General features: G+C 33.6%; 2 protein-coding genes, 2 long non-coding RNA genes and 2 pseudogenes across 32 annotated transcripts; 3 read left to right on the top strand and 3 right to left on the bottom strand.

Moving 5' to 3' along the window:
- Positions 1 to 1,960: 1,960 nt before the first annotated feature.
- Positions 1,961 to 2,506, bottom strand: LOC147930098 (uncharacterized). Its single transcript, XR_015574472.1, has 2 exons — positions 2,291 to 2,506; positions 1,961 to 2,205 (listed from the first exon to the last, which is right to left on the bottom strand). It is a non-coding gene; the product is annotated as an uncharacterized LOC147930098 (long non-coding RNA).
- An 862-nt stretch (positions 2,507 to 3,368) lies between these two features.
- LOC147930097 (U1 spliceosomal RNA) lies at positions 3,369 to 3,546 on the top strand (annotated as a pseudogene).
- Positions 3,547 to 3,743: 197 nt separating this feature from the next.
- On the bottom strand, positions 3,744 to 5,396 carry LOC104729413 (LOB domain-containing protein 39-like). The gene is made up of 2 exons (XM_010448348.3): positions 4,600 to 5,396; positions 3,744 to 4,464 (listed from the first exon to the last, which is right to left on the bottom strand). Exons 1-2 carry the CDS (start codon positions 4,781 to 4,783, stop codon positions 3,920 to 3,922), a joined length of 729 nt encoding a protein of 242 aa, XP_010446650.1. The 5' UTR covers positions 4,784 to 5,396; the 3' UTR covers positions 3,744 to 3,919.
- Positions 5,397 to 7,385: 1,989 nt separating this feature from the next.
- LOC104729411 (uncharacterized) lies at positions 7,386 to 13,064 on the bottom strand. Of its 28 annotated transcripts, none has more exons than XR_015574452.1 (16): positions 13,020 to 13,064; positions 12,858 to 12,925; positions 12,419 to 12,497; positions 11,916 to 12,318; positions 11,515 to 11,597; positions 11,411 to 11,444; positions 10,895 to 11,310; positions 10,562 to 10,808; positions 10,397 to 10,466; positions 10,224 to 10,312; positions 9,680 to 9,803; positions 9,355 to 9,595; positions 8,944 to 9,063; positions 8,387 to 8,751; positions 8,068 to 8,264; positions 7,386 to 7,745 (listed from the first exon to the last, which is right to left on the bottom strand). It is a non-coding gene; the product is annotated as an uncharacterized LOC104729411 (long non-coding RNA). The 28 variants fall into 28 exon arrangements; XR_015574455.1 differs by having other exon boundaries at positions 8,068 to 8,297; positions 13,011 to 13,047; XR_015574456.1 differs by having other exon boundaries at positions 8,068 to 8,294; positions 13,011 to 13,047.
- On the top strand, positions 7,997 to 10,130 carry LOC104729409 (uncharacterized). The gene is made up of 7 exons (XM_010448347.3): positions 7,997 to 8,299; positions 8,378 to 8,615; positions 8,690 to 8,880; positions 8,984 to 9,219; positions 9,321 to 9,564; positions 9,674 to 9,781; positions 9,919 to 10,130. Exons 1-7 carry the CDS (start codon positions 8,081 to 8,083, stop codon positions 10,039 to 10,041), a joined length of 1,359 nt encoding a protein of 452 aa, XP_010446649.1. The 5' UTR covers positions 7,997 to 8,080; the 3' UTR covers positions 10,042 to 10,130.
- Positions 10,582 to 12,364, top strand: LOC104729410 (uncharacterized; annotated as a pseudogene). Its single transcript, XR_015574447.1, has 6 exons — positions 10,582 to 10,810; positions 10,886 to 11,123; positions 11,249 to 11,439; positions 11,555 to 11,790; positions 11,882 to 12,125; positions 12,221 to 12,364. The product of XR_015574447.1 is annotated as an uncharacterized LOC104729410 (transcript).
- Positions 13,065 to 18,072: the final 5,008 nt, after the last annotated feature.

Genomic DNA, 18,072 nt, shown 5'->3' with positions numbered 1-18,072 from the left:
AAAACTTTTATTTGGTTTATTCCGGCTCTTTATTTTAAAGATTTTTAAAAAGTTAAATATTATAAATATTTAAAACTTTTAAAAATTTAAATATTATAAATATTTATATTTTTTAGAAAGTTAAACTTTATAAAATATTAATAATATTTAAACGTTTATGAAGTTCAAATATTATAAATATTTAAACTTTATAAGAAGTTTAAATATTATAAATATTTCAACTTTTTAAAAAAAAGTTAGAAGATATTTAAAATATTAATAATATATTTAAACTTTTACGAAACTTCAAATATGAGAAATACTCAACCATTTTAAGAATTCCAAGTATTATAAATATTTAAACTTTATAAGAAGCGTCAATCTTATAAAATGTAAATGGTTATGACCTTAATAAATAAAATTTTAACTCAATCTAATATTGATAATACAAATATTGAAATTAAGATTATATAGTGCGAGTTAAAATATTTTGGGACGGAGTTATATAGCGGGACATGTTTTGTCGATAATTATATAAATTTAGAATATCATTAATTTGGTGTTAAACGGGTAAAACATCATTTCATTATTTTGTTAGCACTATCGGTATCCGAGAATATACATATTTAATTAAATTGATTAATAAATATTATGTAAAAAAAATTATATTGCAGTATTATATGGTTTAAACTTTAAACCATAAAATTAACAATTATTATATAATTATAACATATTTAACCAACAAATACAATTTCTAATTTAAATGTTTTAGTTATAAATAATTTGTCCCATGGTGTACCGCGGGTCTTAATCTAGTTATAAATAATTTTGAAACTTCAACAAAATCATCAAAAGTGAATAAGTGAAAGATTTTTAAGAATTGCTAGAGAGTTTTCTATAGTTTTGCTGTTTAGTTTTCTAAAATCTTGTAAAATGCTCCAAATAATCTCTATATTTTTGTGATACTTTGTATGACTTTATTTTGTGAAGAAAATATATAAGATCATGAACCAATAACATAATAATTGAATTCATTAATAATCCTAGATTCTTTTGTTTTAATTGAATAACACAAAATAAATATTGACTTTATAAAAGTTTGAATCCAATAAGCCAAATTTGTTAAGATTTTAAATGATTTTTTATTAAATTAATAACATTAAACTTTAACAGATTTTAACAAAATCTTGATATAATAACAACAGATTCTACATAATATTTAAAGTCTTTATATTTAAATCTGAAACCAATAATCCCTAAAACGATGAAGACAAGTTCCTATTAGCGTTATCCAAAAGCTGTCTTATCCATGAAAATCAAATTTTGGTCGTACCATGTAAATCAGTCACTTACCTGGACGGTTAAATTGTAATAAATCTCGGTTTTGGGTTTCAGTTTCTCGCAAAACCTAAATTGTAATATTAAAGTGAGAATAAATTTGAAGGAAATAAATAAACATGTAATAATATTTATCAAGGGATACATATCAAGGATTTTACGATTTGCAATTGTTCTAAGCATTAACTGACTTTTTTTCCACTTCATCATGAATGAGCAAGATGCAGATCTTTTCAAATCAAGAGTAATTAGCTAGGTTTATCTGTTCGTATTGCAATTTTGAAAAGTTTTTCCTTTTTAATGAAAAGAAAAACATAGCTTTAAGCCTAATATTATAAAACAAAAAGTCGTTCGAATAATTCAGAAAATAAATGGGTCAATTGAAACAGGCCAAGAAGCCAACTATTGTGTGATACGCAAATCCCCTTGCTTGCTTGCTTTCTTCTTCGTCACATAGTATTTGCCCTTCCACTCATATTGAAAACTATGAGATAAACATTGATTCTCTATAGAAATATACTTGTTATGCAGAGTAATCATGGAGTTCCAAACTCACTGGTTGCACGCATTCGCGATTAACTCACACACACATCGTTATAATTTGCATCAAAAGAAATAAAGTTACTTCGAGATAATACCATTATTTTATCCCAGTAAAAAAAATAATATCATTATTATTATTATTATTTTAAAGACTCAACATCTTATCTTGATAGCTTTGTTATAGATCACAACAGCATGATAAATCAGTTGCTTGGGGGGTCACTTTCACACATCTTCCGCTTGCAAATTGCATTTCGATGCATTTTTTGTTACAGTCATGAATTTTCGAGCAAGAACCAATGACAAAAAATCCATGTCTCTGTGATTCATCAGCTTCTGCAGTTTCTGTAATATTTGAAATAATGAATTCAATAACATATAAGCATTTCATAAAATTTTGTTTTTTTAAGAAAAAAAGTTTGTTACATACTTGGATATAAGAGAACAGCCACACACAAGAACACAAAAAATAAAATTTTGCATGATGAAGCCATTTTTGTATTAGTGTTTGTTTTTTTTTTTTTTTTGCGGTTGTGAATGAAATATGTTTGAATAGTTCTCAACACTTAAGTGTATATATAATACTCTTTCATATATGCAGTTTCCCTATAATATTGATTTTGCTTAAATGGCAAAATATAACAATTAAATTTATTTATAGAAGATCTGGTGATTTATACACAATAGGAGATCTGATGATATTTATTATGTTGACTAGACTGTAATCTTAACATATATTATTTTATTTTTTTTGTCAACTTAATCTTAACATATATGGATACGCAATTAATTAACCTTTATAAAAATAATCAGAATATTATTTTTACTCTCAATTCTATTCATTTTCCTCTTTTATCTTTATTTATTCTACCAATTTTTTCTTTTTAAAACAACCTCAAATTTTACCAAATGAAAGCCTATATTATTTTCAACCATTTTGAACAAGTAGCCTCTTTAAGGGGTGTTATTGGATTCAAATTATAAATAATTTTGAAGACTTCAACAAAATCATCAAAAGTGAATAAGTGAAAGATTTTTAAGAATTGCTAGAGAGTTTTCTATAGTTTTGCTGTTTAGTTTTCTAAAATCTTGTAAAATGTTCCAAATAATCTCTATATTTTTGTGATACTTTGTATGACTTTATTTTGTGAAGAAAATATATAAGATCATGAACCAATAACATAATAATTGAATTCATTAACAATCCTAGATTCTTTTGTTTTAATTGAATAACACAAAATAAATATTGACTTTATAAAAGTTTGAATCCAATAAGCCAAATTTGTTAAGATTTTAAATGATTTTTTATTAAATTAATAACATTAAACTTTAACAGATTTTAACAAAATCTTGATATAATAACAACAGATTCTACATAACATTTAAAGTCTTAATATTCAAATCTGAAACCAATAATCCCTAAAACGATGAAGACAAGTTCCTATTAACGTTATCTAAAAGCTGTCTTATCCATAAAAATCAAATTTTGGTCGTACCATGTAAATCAGTCACTTACCTGGACGGGGTCAACTCGTGATCAAGAAGACGAGTAGCCTAGGCTAGTGACCACATTGCACATATCGTGGGGTGCTAAACTTAAGGTCTTCCCAAGAGAAAGAGCCTGCGTCATTATTTGTGGCAGTCCTAATAAGCCAATTTTATACTAATGTCACCTGCAATTTTGGACTCCCTCGGAACTTAATTTATCAATTTTTTTTCCTTTGTTGGTTTCAACTAATTACATAATTGTTTTTTGCTGTGGTATGTTATTTTAAAATGGAATTTAAAATAAAAAGAGTTGTATCTATAATTTTTTGATTTCATAATATGAAAACTGAACAGTTAAAGTTGGAAATAACGTGAATATCCCACACAATCCAATATTTGATGTGTAAGCAAACAATGCTCCACAGACTATTTATTCTCAAAACAGCAAAACTATATATCCCAAAAAAAATTGATATTTCTCGATAGAGAAATTATTAGTTAGCCAAAATAGTTATGCGACAAAACCCTAAAAAAGAGCCTCAAAATCGTAAGTGTTTTTGCGTCGTCGGTTTTAAACAAAAAGGTTTAATAACTTTTTATCTCCCTTGTTTCTTTTGTATTTATTATTATCTCCTCTCATACCATTTTCCCAACACGACGTCGTTACCGACTCCTCCGATGGACTTCCCGGACGATCACCGTTAACCGCCTTACGAAACAGCGGCGGAGGAATAAAAGGAACCCGTACAGCCGAAGCGGTTAGGGTTAAACCTTGGTGGTTCACTTGGAGATCCAGATCCGAATCGGACTTGACACGTTTCCGTTCAACCGGAGAGTCTTTCATCTCCGTCTTAGATCCGGAGGTGGAGAAGTGGCGGTGGTGATTTCCGTTTCTTGAAACGTCTCGGTGAAAAATCTCGGAAGACTTATCGGAGGAGATCATCAACGACGGAGATTCAAAAAGATCTGAGATCGGTCGTAAAGTTCCGCCGCGAAGAACAGTCTCAACCGCCGCTTGGCACACGTGCCAGTTCCCGGTCCATAACATACCAACCGCTCCGTTAACCGGATTCACCGTTCTCCCACACGCTTCAAACAACAAAGACTGAAACAAAGCTGAACAAACAAAAAGCAAAAAAAACAATCAGTTTCATCTATAGATCGGGAAGAGTATAAAGTCTTTTAACCTAATGGTTTTGTAATAATGGAACACAATATAAATAGTGTGCGTGAATTTATAAGATGATGTACCAGGACGTTGTAGTTCGGGTACGGCTGAGATGAAAGACATGAGACCGGCACGGCCAAAGAATTTAGCAACAAAGACAGTGGCGTGGCCTTGTGACTCGGCGGATTCGATCCATTGGAGACAAGGGCGAAGGATGCATGTTTCACTACAACCTTTTCGAAGAACTCTACATCCATTGCAACTCATCTTTTTTCTTTTTGCCAAAAATTTCAAAACTTATTATCGCATATGAGAAGATCTATCCAATATTTTGGGAAACGAAAAAAACTGAAAAGTTGGATTTATTTCGGATTTGGGAGCAAGGAAACAGGTTACTACTATAGAAGAAGAGAAAGAGGAAAGAATTAAACAAGTTTTAAGAAGAAGAGAGAGGATATACATTGGATTTATAGAGGCGAGTGAATAATAAAAGAGAGTGTGCCAACTTGTGTTTCTTTTTTATTCCTTTGTCCTTTCATTTTCGTTATTCTAATAAAAACCTTTGTACAAGACATAATATTAGTAATTTGAAAACTTATGGGAAAGAGACTCATAAAAGTTTGGGATTTAGCCGCTTAGGGTATCAAGAATGGCTGATAAGATAGAAACAATAGTACGATTTACTAATGCTAAATAAGTTAAGAAATTAGAATAGTACTACTAGTTAATTAATCTACAACTATTTGTTTCGTTTTTTAGTAAGTAAAAAAAGACAGATAGAATAGAAAGGACGACAGCGTTTGGGAGGGATTCCAAAGGTATTGGCATTGGACGAAGAGAGAGAGAAAGAGAGAGAGAGCGTTTCCGTTTCTCCGCGAACACTTGTCGCTGACTCAGACTCCTCTTTCTATTTACTTTCTTTTTAAAAAATTCTTTATTTGATCGACAAAAAAAATAAAAAAAAATATTTATTTGTTTCAATAAGTACAAGTACTATAAAGAATACTAATCTAATTTGATAAGAATATAGACAAAATCTTACGTCAGAAGACGATGGGGTGCACGTGGATTAGAGGAAATTATTGGTTCAAGTGGTTTGTATTGTTATGGGAATTGTTTTAGGTATTAAGTTTTTAAAAATAGAAAAACATGATAGCGAGTTCATTGGTAGTTATTGTGTGTTTACTTGATGATGCGATGGGTTTGGTGGTGAATGAATCACATTTCTATATATTTAGGGTAATCATTTGGAAGGACGATAAGCAAATGATCATAAGAGGATCGGAGGACAAAGTGTTAAAAAAATAAATTAAATAAAAAAAGAGAGAACCAAGTGCTGTGGGTATCTTGCCACATCTTCTTCTAATATTCTCTACTAGAAGCTAGAAGACACAAAAACAAGATCATCCGTTACCATATGAATAACACTTGTACACGAAATTTGTTCATTTATATGTTTATCTCATGATTAATGGAGGCGTTATGATTACAATCATATATAGAAGTCATATGAGGATTACAAAACGAAATAAATTGTTTGCGACGTTTATGTGAGCTTGATCAATCTACTTGATCCTTTTTCTCCAATCATTTTGGAAATATAAAATGTTATCAACAATAAATAATAACTAGAGAGGAACGTGGTGTTCATGAGTCATGACCTCGTCTTCGCACATACGCATGTGTCTCCATATGAATATTTTGTACAAAAGACTCTTAATTAACTAATATATTGAGTATTGACTCTTTGACTCTACATCCCTCCGACACAACATAAGTATTTGCAATCTCTTGGAACTACAAAAGCCGTTATTGGCCCTTCGCCTTATTCAAAGGTTCTTCTCTATATATGCGTATGTCCCCTCTCTCTCTCGTACTACGTATATATATATTCACTTTATCTCGTACAGCGTATATACTAGTATAATCTTTTTTAATACTACTTTTTCTTGTCTTCTATTATAAAAACACCATATATATCTGCGGCGTAGAGAAAATACAAATGCTATGCTTATGCAAATTTTCTCAGGGCCGAAATTTCCAAAACATCTGACCTAATTGGATAAATTTTTAGCTCACATCATCTTCCACACTCTGTCGGAATAGGTCTCAAACTACTCCTTAAAAGTATTACATTTACTATTCTTTTATAAAATATACGACATCTCTACATTCAAAGTGAATCATAATTTAATGGACTAGTGACAGACACTGGTTCAAAGTATTTGGTTGATAATTTTAATAGTAACCAGCAGTGTGAAACACACAAATATATTTTAGTTGTTAAAAATTTATCTGTACAAATTCTTTGTATAGATTTCTCTCAAACATGCAATTCAACCCCAAATAACCATTTGAAATCACTTACTAATAGGATAAATTCTATGTCGCATACGTGTACACTCTTGTAAGACTACATTTTTGTAATTGTACCAAATTGAATTAACATGTATAAGTTGATTTTTTTTTTTTTTCTAATTGTCAGGAAGAAAATCTGGAAGTGTATCCTAACTTTCTGCTTTACAATTGATCAAATATGAAAATATTACACTTTTCTACAACTGTTGCTGTCGCTTCTGAGTTCTGACGTTGCATACTTATCCGAAACAGCTTTTTAGTTCTGTCTTCCGTACAGTTGAACTAGCTGGAATGACATTCAAAGTTACAATCACAATATTTTATTGGCCTAGCCATCATAAGTTTTTCGTAGAAATTTAGAGACTAATCCAATCCTTTATGCTGAAACGAGATAGGATTGGAAAACTTGACTGGCACTATAGCCGGTCCAGAAATATGTGAAGTCTTTTATCAATTATAAACATGGAGTTGTTTTTTCTTTTCTTTTCCTATGCTATTTTAGATGTGAATAGGGGTAATAATAAAAGTTAGTATAAAATAGGACTAATAATAAACAAAAATGTGATAGTAGCCACCAAAAGAAAACATGGCGACGCCAAGCGTGTAATCCACAACCACACAAAAGAAAAGAAACAACACAAAAACAAAAGGTAAATTTAAGTCAAATGAAGGAAGATTCGATTAGATTTTTGTGGACAAAATCTGTCGGATGCTTATTCACAGCATCTCCTCTGTTCCAGTTAGAGTGAGCAAGTACGGATCAAATAATGTTTTAATGTTTGACCGCAGGGAGACGAAGAAGAAGCCATGTAAGCAAGACTACTAGCCGCTCCACAACAGTTGGTGGTTCCCCGGAGATTCCACCGATCACCTGAGGTTCACAATATAAGTCACAAAATGTCATTTTCAACTTTTTGACTTCCATGCATTGCCACACACAGCGAGACGGAGACACATGTATCTCATGATGCTATCCACTTGGTTAAGATAAAAACAAAGTCAGTTTTAGAAAGAGAAGAAGTCCTTGCGAGACAGTGAAATGATGCAACTTTTTACTGTCTTTTTGTTGTGGATAGATAAGGAATCTGCAAAAACCAATGACCCTTCTCTTTTCACTGAAACAAGGACTAACAAAAAAAGCAGAGAACAAGTTGAGGTACATAGAAAAATAGTATAGTGTTCAGTCAGCTCACCCTGCATATTGAGATGGCTCCACCGAGTCCAAGAGTAGTGGTGAAGGTGGATTTGAATAAGAAACCATGGCAACAGAATCAGCCACTGCATAATAGATGGCATCCTGAGATACCACCAGTAGCAGAGGTTAAGGCTGGTGAGTTTTTCAGGGTGGAAATGATTGATGCTATGGGAGGTGTTGTCAAAGACAATGGCTCTGCAAGCGATATCAAGAACGCAGACCTAACTACTGTAAGTGAGTTTAGTGAGAAAATATGAAAAATCAAAGAATATATTCTTAAAAAGAAACAACTTTTGGTGATTGTACAGACTCATCACCTAAGTGGGCCGATTAGGGTTGTGGATGAGGAGGGTGTTGCAGCTAAGCCAGGTGACCTTCTTGCTATTGAGATATGCAACTTGGGTCCTTTACCAGGAGATGAATGGGGATATACTGCTTCGTTTGATAGAGAGAACGGCGGCGGTTTCTTGAATGACCATTTCCCCTGTGCTACCAAAGCTATTTGGTACTTTGAAGGGATTTATGCATACTCTCCTCAAATTCCTGGTAAGAAGACAACATGTCAATGCCTTTTGCCAATCAAATTAGTAGCTCACATGCCATTCATGACTCATGAGTAGGGGTACGGTTTCCGGGTTTGACACACCCGGGAGTCATTGGCACCGCACCATCGATGGAACTCCTGACAATATGGAATGAAAGGGAAAGAAAATTAGAAGAAACTGGTCTCAAGTCCCAAACACTATGTGAGGTTGTGCATCAGCGCCCACTAGCAACCCTACCAACAACTAAAGGATGCCTCCTAGGGAACGTAAGCAATTACTTTCGATGGCAACAAAAACTTTTGATGTGATGAGTATTAAGTGGTCCTTACCTCTGAATTTACAAGGGATTCTTACATAATCCTGCCTCAGATTGAAGAAGGAACATCGGAATGGGAAAGGGTTGCAAACGAGGCTGCCAGGACGATACCAGGAAGAGAAAACGGAGGAAACTGTGACATAAAAAACCTAAGCAGAGGCTCTAAAATATATCTTCCAGTGTTTGTAGAAGGGGCTAATCTAAGCACAGGAGACATGCATTTCTCACAAGGTGATGGTGAAATCTCATTCTGCGGGGCAATCGAGATGAGTGGATTTCTAGAACTCAAGTATATAAATAAGTTCTCTGCTATGCATTCTCAGATGTTCTTGGTTTTGTCCAGCGTATTAAACTATTCTGACCCGATACCACTTTGTAACTCGTTAATAGGTGTGAAATCATAAGGAATGGGATGAAGGAGTACCTTACACCAATGGGACCTACCCCTCTCCATGTAAACCCCATCTTTGAGATAGGGCCAGTGGAACCGAGATTCTCAGAGTGGCTGGTCTTTGAGGGTATCAGTGTCGATGAGACCGGAAGACAACATTACCTAGATGCAACAGTTGCTTACAAACGGGCAGTTCTCAACGCCATAGACTATCTCTTCAAATTTGGTTACTCAAAAGAACAGGTACTGGTCTCTGCAGCAGCACTTGTAGGATCTAGTTGATCACAAACCAAAAACTACTAAATTAAAACTAGAACGACAGAAATGATTGAATAGAATATGATGTGAACAGGTGTACCTCTTGCTCTCATGTTGTCCATGTGAAGGAAGAATATCTGGGATAGTTGATTCTCCGAATGCCGTTGCTACACTAGCAATACCTACGGCCATCTTCGATCAGGTATGAACTGTGTCCATCTGTACTACTTAAGTAAAAAAGCTTTCAGAGAAACCTCTTGAGTTTGCTCTTTCAACAAATAGTTAACAACTGAAAAATAAGTCTGACAACATGATAAATGCTTTTGTATGTTCATGCAGGACATTCGACCAAAGACTCGAAATGTTCCAGTAGGACCTCAGATAGTGAGGAAACCAGACGTACTGAAGTGCACATATGATGGAAAGCTTCCAATTACAAAGAATCCAAGTTCTTCAACATAGCTTCAAGAATAAAATATACAGAGAAGCAACTATCTAGACTGTATAATCAGACATATTTTGAAATAAAGAGCTAAATCGAAATCAAGAAACTCTAGGAACCCGAGGTTAATGAAATGCGTCCTTAATCTCATATACACTATTTTCAGGGTGAATGCATTAGACTCTGTCTCAAAATATCTTACTTTGAATTACAAAAATACGAAATTAATAAGTCAAACGTAAGACTCCTCCTTCATGAGCTCCACCTCTCTCTCCGGACATAACAAAGAATCTATTCATAACATAAGTCAACAAAATGTCATTTTCAACTTCTTGTTATCTATGCATTGTCACACAAAGACACAAAGAGACATACGTGTCTTATGGCATATACGAGATGGTGAGAGATGGGATCTTTTACTGTCTTTTAGTTGTGGATAAGGAATCTGCAAAAACCAATGCTTCCTTTTTTTCATTAAAAGAAAAAACTAATAAGTATACATAAATACAGAATGTGGGAGTAGAGAGAAAATTACTGTACTTATTGGATTTTAATGTTTGATGGCTCCGCTGAGTCCAAGAGTAGTGGTGAAGGTGGATTTGAAGAAGAAACCATGGCAACAGAATCAGCCACTGCATAATAGATGGCATCCTGAGGCATCCTGAGATACCATCAGTTGCTGAGGTCAAGGCTGGTGAGTTCTTTAGGGTGGAAATGGTTGACTGGACGGGAGGTGCAGTGAAAGATGATGATTCTGCTGGCGATATAAAGAGCATAGACCTTTCTACTGTAAGGGAGTTTAGTGAGAAACATGAGTACAAACATGAATTGCATATAGATATAAGTTTTTTGGTGATTATGCAGGTTCATTACCTGAGTGGGCCGATCAAAGTTGTGGACGAGGATGGTGTTGCAGCCAAGCCAGGTGATCTGCTCGCTGTTGAGATATGCAACTTGGGTCCTCTGCCAGGAGATGAATGGGGATTTACTGGTTCGTTTGATAGAGAGAATGGTGGCGGGTTCTTGACTGACCATTTCCCTTGTGCAACCAAAGCTATTTGGTACTTTGAAGGGATTTATGCCTACTCTTCTCAAATTCCTGGTTAGAACATAACATCGTCCTGCTTTTTGTCAAGCAGATTAGTAGCATAACCATGTAGCTTTCCTTGTTATGAGGTGTTCTGTTAACTATTCACATGCTAATATCATCACATCACGGCACCGCAGGAGTACGGTTTCCAGGTTTGACACACCCAGGAATCATTGGCACTGCACCATCAAAAGAACTCCTGCAAATTTGGAATGAAAGGGAAAAACAATTAGAAGAAAGTGGTCTCAAATCCCTAACACTATGCGAGGTTGTGCATCAGCGGCCACTGGCAAACCTACCAACAAGTAGAGGATGCCTCCTCGGGAATGTAAGCTACATACCAAAAAACGATATTAACTGAGGCCATAACAGTGTTTTATGAAGTGTATACGATGGTACTTACCTCTGAACTCGTGAGGATTCTTTACATAATGCTCTTGTAGATTGAAGAGGGAACACCAGAATGGGAAAGGATTTCAAAGGAGGCTGCAAGGACAATACCAGGAAGAGAAAATGGAGGAAACTGTGACATAAAGAACCTAAGCAGAGGCTCTAAAATATATCTTCCAGTGTTTGTAGAAGGGGCTAATCTAAGCACTGGTGACATGCATTTCTCACAAGGTGATGGTGAGATCTCATTCTGTGGAGCCATAGAGATGAGTGGATTTCTAGAACTCAAGTATGTGCATACGTTCCTAATTGTACTTTTCTAGCAATTCTCTACTCCATAAGTTTTTCTTAGATGATATCATTTTGTAACTTATCAATAGGTGTGAAATCATAAGAAACGGGATGCAGGAATACCTTACACCAATGGGACCAACCCCTCTCCATGTAAACCCAATCTTTGAGATAGGGCCAATGGAACCAAGATTCTCAGAGTGGCTGGTGTTTGAGGGTATCAGTGTCGATGAGAGCGGAAAACAACATTATCTAGATGCAACAGTTGCTTACAAACGAGCAGTTCTCAACGCTATAGACTATCTCTCCAAATTTGGTTACTCAAAAGAACAGGTATACTAATCCTTGCCACTAGAAGTTTCTCTGAGAACCAAAACTGATCACAAGCATTAAATCTGCCAAGGAGTTTTAAGTTTTAAGAGGAACAGGTATACCTCTTACTCTCATGCTGTCCGTGCGAAGGAAGAATATCTGGGATAGTCGATGCTCCAAATGCCGTTGCTACGCTTGCAATACCCACTGCCATCTTTGATCAGGTTTGACATTATATTACATGCCTTTGGTCACAACAATGGAAGGCGAAAACAGAGGCCAGACATGACATTGACATCTAATGATTTGCTTACTATGTTCTTGCAGGATATTCGACCAAAGACTCGAAAGGTTCCAGCAGGACCTCGCATAGTGAAGAAGAAACCAGATGTTCTGAAGAGCACATATGATGGAAAACTTCCAATTACAAAGAATCCAACTTCTTCTTTATCTTAGCTTCTACAAAGAGAAATTACATCTAGAAACTAATACCTAATCTGTATTAATCAAGCATATGCTCTGAATAATAATTATAAAAACCACAACTTTGGTATAAATCTACTCTAAGAACCCATAAGGCACACGCAAAAGGGTTAACTTTAACATCACACCCTTAAATTTCAAAACTATGATCCAATAGCTCAGAATTACATTCCTTGTTCTACCTATATCTTCACTAAAAAGGCACTTCTAGATAATAAAGTTTCCAAATTTTCACAGAAATAGATGGAGCACGCACGCTCTTAATTCTACCTCTTCTCGTCACTTCCGGAATCAATAATGAAGCTTGATAGGCCTGAGTTCTACTTCAAAACACCGACCTGCTGAAGCGTTGCAAGATCAATATAGTCGACGAACTGAGAAACCGAAAAAGAAAACGAAATTTCAGGAATTTGAATACGAAACGGTGCTTGCCCTTGCCCAGAAGAAACACGAAAGAGAGAAGACGATGAAGAGAACAAGTAATAATAATATTTTACATAAAGCCCAATATAAGCCCAATAATTTAGCACGACACTATGTTCTAGTCGACACTATTATCCAGTAAAAATTTAAAGCACGATTTAGATAATTTAATGGTTTAGACATTTACTCTTTTTTCGGGTAATAATTAATTGGATTACTAATTCGTTGATAAATAATATAGTACTCCCTAGACCCTAGATTTTATGAAAATTTGATTTTTTAAAAAAATATTTTGTCACACATATCAACAAAGTCATTTACTCATTTATGTACGTATGATAAAGTATACCCATCCAACATAATCTTTTGTTTGTCGATGTTGTTTGTTCAAATCATCAAATGCTTAACTCCGGTTCATTAAGCAGAGACACACACGTATATAATAGTATATACTAATTAAATGTCTTAGTAATTTAAAGACAAAGTTTATCATATATAATCAACGATGTAGGATCTAACCCTACATCAAGATTTGATTAAAAGAAGCTAAAACGGGTAATTAATGTTGTTTCCGTAGATCTCTCCAACTGTTGAGCCAAGGTTTACTAAACATGGTTACGACATGTAATTTAAAAGAGACCTAAAGAAGACAAACATTTTCACGAGACTATCGGTACTGAGGTTACTTGTGTCGTCGTCTACATTTATGTTCATGCTCACACACACACACACACATGCATACGTCGTGTGGGATGTGTTATGTGTATGGAAGATGATATTGATGATTGTGATGATGGAATGGGCTTTGATTTGACATGACGAGAGTCACGAATTTGAGGACGATGATATAGATATAGAGATATATTAATATTACTTCAATTTCTCTATCGTCTGTACTCTCAGTAGACATCGCTCCCTGTCTTTCTCTTTTATCATCCGTAGCGAAAGACAAGTCGAAATATATATATATATATATACTAGTATATACTTTATCTATTATTATACATAATGCATACTATATTTATGTCTTGGCATTTATATAGAAATGCCAGTACAGTCATTTTTCTGAACTATATTTTACATTTTTAGTGTTTTAGATTCACTGACACTAGAAACTCTTAACAATAATTTGACATTATAGCATGATCCACAAATTTTTCATAATCATTTATGATAACTAGATCTATATGATTTCTTTTTTTGGACGATATCATTTGAAAACTCTACTAATATGTATTTTTTTAGACATTGATGCATTTGACTTGTATTACAATTAATTACTATCGCGTTTAAGACAAAATACTATTTTGCAGTACAATAATATGATTGTGGAATATGAAAACGAGGGAAGCTCCGAGTTAGAGCCAAGAGGCACCGAAACAATAAACCTGCAACTGCAAGCAGAAGTCCCATCTTGTTCCTTTGACTATTTTTCTTCTTCTCTCAAATAAGATAAAAATCCTTAACAAAGTCCAATTCACACTTTTATTTATGCACACTTTCTTATGCAAATGTTCTTTCATTTTTAAAAACCAAAATGTGCCATGCCCTGGTTGCTTATTCTATTTTAGACTAATGGGTTTCTTTTTATGATTATAGCTAGTTTTTACACCCGAAAAAAAAATATTGTTCTATTTCTTATTTTCATTCATTTGAAAAAACAACATACAGAATTTGGAGTAGAAAACATGATTTATCCCAAATTTATTTTTTGAACATAATAGTTTGTTTTTGAATTACAATTAGCCTGGGAGCATACAATTAACGGCACAAAATCTTTCGAAACGCATATTAAATTATATTATCGTGTTAATATTTTCACAAATCTGGACAATACGAATATTTTCAAAATAAAAAGAAATTGAGTAGATAATCACTAGGAGATATTTTAGTGTATATTGGAAAAAGGTTACACAAAGCTCTGATTTTCTTATATAGTAGATCTCTGATTGTTCCTGCCACAAACATCGTGATTCTGTATGAAACGTCATTTCAAGCACTCTTAATTATCGTCCACCATTCCCCCCTATCATAATGCACTCTTACACATACCCTTATATTTACACTTTTATATATTTGTGTATATATATATATATATATATTTAATTATAATCCAACATCCAAGATCGTCGTGAAGTAACTCTTATCTGGTAGAAATCGAATCTGGTAATCATACAAAAAAGTATTTGATTTATCTATCGTATGCTCTTATTTTGGATTGTATTATCTATCCATCGTATCCATATAGCCGTATAGTGACATATTTTGAGATATATATGCATGAACCTAAACGTGTATAGAAATGATGATTCAAAGTTGTTTCAGGTATATAGGATATAGATAGGCAACATGCATATAAGTTTTGGTGATCACCCCGAGCTCCAAGGCCCGTACCTAATATAAAATATACTATATCTTATTTTAAAAATTATTTCATAACACAAACAAAAATCTTAAAAGTTCATTTACGTTAGTGTGAAATTAATGTTTGAATTGACACTTCCTTAGTGTCTCTGCCCGGCCGCTTTGTGCCCGCAACATTCACAGCTGGATTTACAGTTTTCCAACAAAGAGATAATAAAGAAAAAGGACATAATCGTCAAGTAACTCGTATCCGACATAAGTCGGTAAAACAAAAAAAAATTGGTCTGACTTCTGTTGGCTTTGACTGGTCTTAGACTCTTAAGCCTCTCAATTGTATCGTTTTTTAAACTTCCTTAATTAAGTTGATGTACTGGTTCTCTCGTGTAGCTAAGCTAAAATAGCTAATTACGCAAAAGTTAAAATTGTTAAGTCTTTAATCTTGACATATGACCATCACGTGGTATATTGGATCCCGATGCACTCTTGACTATACGTACGTTTCCAAGTGGTAATACCGGACACAAACAAACGAATCCGACGAAACGAACATAACAAATACATAAGCTAGCTGAATTCATACAGACTTAACATCATACACAACGTCGTCATACGAACTATATTAACATGTGAACGATCGGGTAATTAGTAGCTAATCTCAATAATAACCGACATTAATATAATATATAGTTCTAACAAAAAAAAATATATATATATATATATATAGTTCTAACAGTATTAAAAAAAATGATCAAATGACTTGCAGAGGAGAGAGCTAGCGACTAAGCTTTTTCGCATTTTGACATTATTTATCAAATTGTTGTGAGGAGGAAATAATAATAATCATAACTCTGGAAAGTTCGTAACAAACCCACGTCACTCCTCGAGCCACTCCATCCACTAGTTAAAGTCTAGTCTTATCAATTAGTTAGATTCTGGTTATATATATTTGTGGGTCAACTTGCATGAGAAATAGGCTCTCTTTAGTATATTTTTTGATTATGACTTATTTTTTTATTTCCCTAACAAACATATTTTTAGTTAGCCATCAGCAATTTTGATATTTTTTCACAAGACAAATGGGGAATATTATATCTTAGTTACATTATTGTTTCCTACTTGCAACTATCAGTTTATCGTATAACACATTCGCCACAATTTCATATACGCATAGACTGTATATTGGAACGGAGTTGTGTGTCAGGAGAATTTACATGTTTCTAATAATTTTCTTTTACTAATACGTTCCGTAACAAAATCGGAGTAAACAAGATTGAACCTGAAATGGTTAGTAAGCAAGTTTTTGTTGCATTTATGCACTGTTTAAACTCTTAGTGGGTCATGTACTTCCGAATTATATATTCAGGTCCAATCTTGTTTACTAGTGACGGTTGTATCTTAGTAACCACAATGACTATAATAACATTAACCGCACCGCTTCCAAATACTGCAATTTTCCGGACCCATTTTCATTACATATGATAAAATCCATTAACATATCATATCATCAATCTATGAGCTTTACTAAACTATAATCACGACACCAGAAGAAACCCTACAAGTATAGTTAAATAAACAATCGTCTTGCAGAAAATGCTCACTTAAAAAGGACATGCTCAATGGACCTATTCTATAAACTGTCAAACAAAACTTAACATATTATCTTGGAATGTCCAAAAACGACATGAAAATATATGTGAATGCGAAATTGTATTGCACTGGTCCTACAATAATAGCTGTCCTCTGTCAAATACAAAATAAATGTGTTATAATCAATTAGGGTTAACTATATGAATAAAACGTACGAAAGATAGAATTAAAATATTTATTACGCAGAGATGGACCGGGTTATAACATATCAAGATCGTCTCGTTTTTGATGTCTTCGAGGAATTTGTCTTATGATTTGTTCGTGATCTTATGATAATTTGTCTAATCGTTACAGATGACCATATTTACATAATAATATGATACGTGTTGAACTGTGGACAAGTTAATCTTGACCAAAAAGACAATAATTTGTCTGCTAATTACTCGACACTTTTAGTCATACGAAGTGGTCCACGGTATATATATGTATAAACGATCCACATCGTTCCTTAAACTATAGTTTAATCATACGGACAACTTAACACAAATAAAGTCTTTCACATAACATAATAAATGATCTAGATAATGTAACCAGAGACAAAATGTATGATATATGTGTATCAAACATATTATTATCATATACTGTAAAGTATGGTGAGATGGAAACAAATGCCTGAAATTACGCACCGTTACAATTTGTCTAATTGCAATTATGCTTTATGATAAATGTCATAACGTAAGCACTTTTGTCAAAACCGAAAACGAAAATGATGTAATTAAGTTACCTAAACGACGTAAAGCTTAGAAAATGGTATATCACACATGTTATTGGTATTATGAGTAAGACTCTAAACTTCCATTCTTCCAATATTGACAAAGAAACCCAAGACAAAAATATGCTCTCTTTAACAACTTTCTATAGCTCTTTGCTGAGCTTCAAATTCTATATACCAAGAGACGACGGCTATTTTTAAAAATGGTCGAAGAGACGAATGATAGTAGTAGCAAGTTGCTGATAATTTATAAATTGCAGTGACCTTTCAAGTAATTTTATGGACTTTTCGGTTTTCAAAAACAAACCCTACTCAAGGCTCCAAATAATAATAAGAATG

Source organism: Camelina sativa, chromosome 12, assembly GCF_030686135.1.
Source record: "Camelina sativa cultivar CO46 ecotype springtype chromosome 12, ASM3068613v1".
Classification (NCBI taxonomy): domain Eukaryota; kingdom Viridiplantae; phylum Streptophyta; class Magnoliopsida; order Brassicales; family Brassicaceae; genus Camelina; species Camelina sativa.
This window is presented reverse-complemented; position numbering and strand designations above follow the sequence as displayed.

Excerpts from the sequence above, each read along its gene's own strand:
- LOC104729413 (XM_010448348.3), bottom strand. The coding sequence starts at position 4,783 with ATGAGTTGCAATGGATGTAGAGTTCTTCGAAAAGGTTGTAGTGAAACA. Across the intron at positions 4,465-4,599 it reads ACCCGAACTACAACGTCCTG|CTTTGTTTCAGTCTTTGTTG; the intron begins GTACATCATCTT and ends TTGTTTGTTCAG.
- LOC104729409 (XM_010448347.3), top strand. The coding sequence starts at position 8,081 with ATGGCTCCACCGAGTCCAAGAGTAGTGGTGAAGGTGGATTTGAATAAG. Across the intron at positions 8,881-8,983 it reads AAGGATGCCTCCTAGGGAAC|ATTGAAGAAGGAACATCGGA; the intron begins GTAAGCAATTAC and ends ATCCTGCCTCAG. Across the intron at positions 9,565-9,673 it reads TTGGTTACTCAAAAGAACAG|GTGTACCTCTTGCTCTCATG; the intron begins GTACTGGTCTCT and ends TGATGTGAACAG.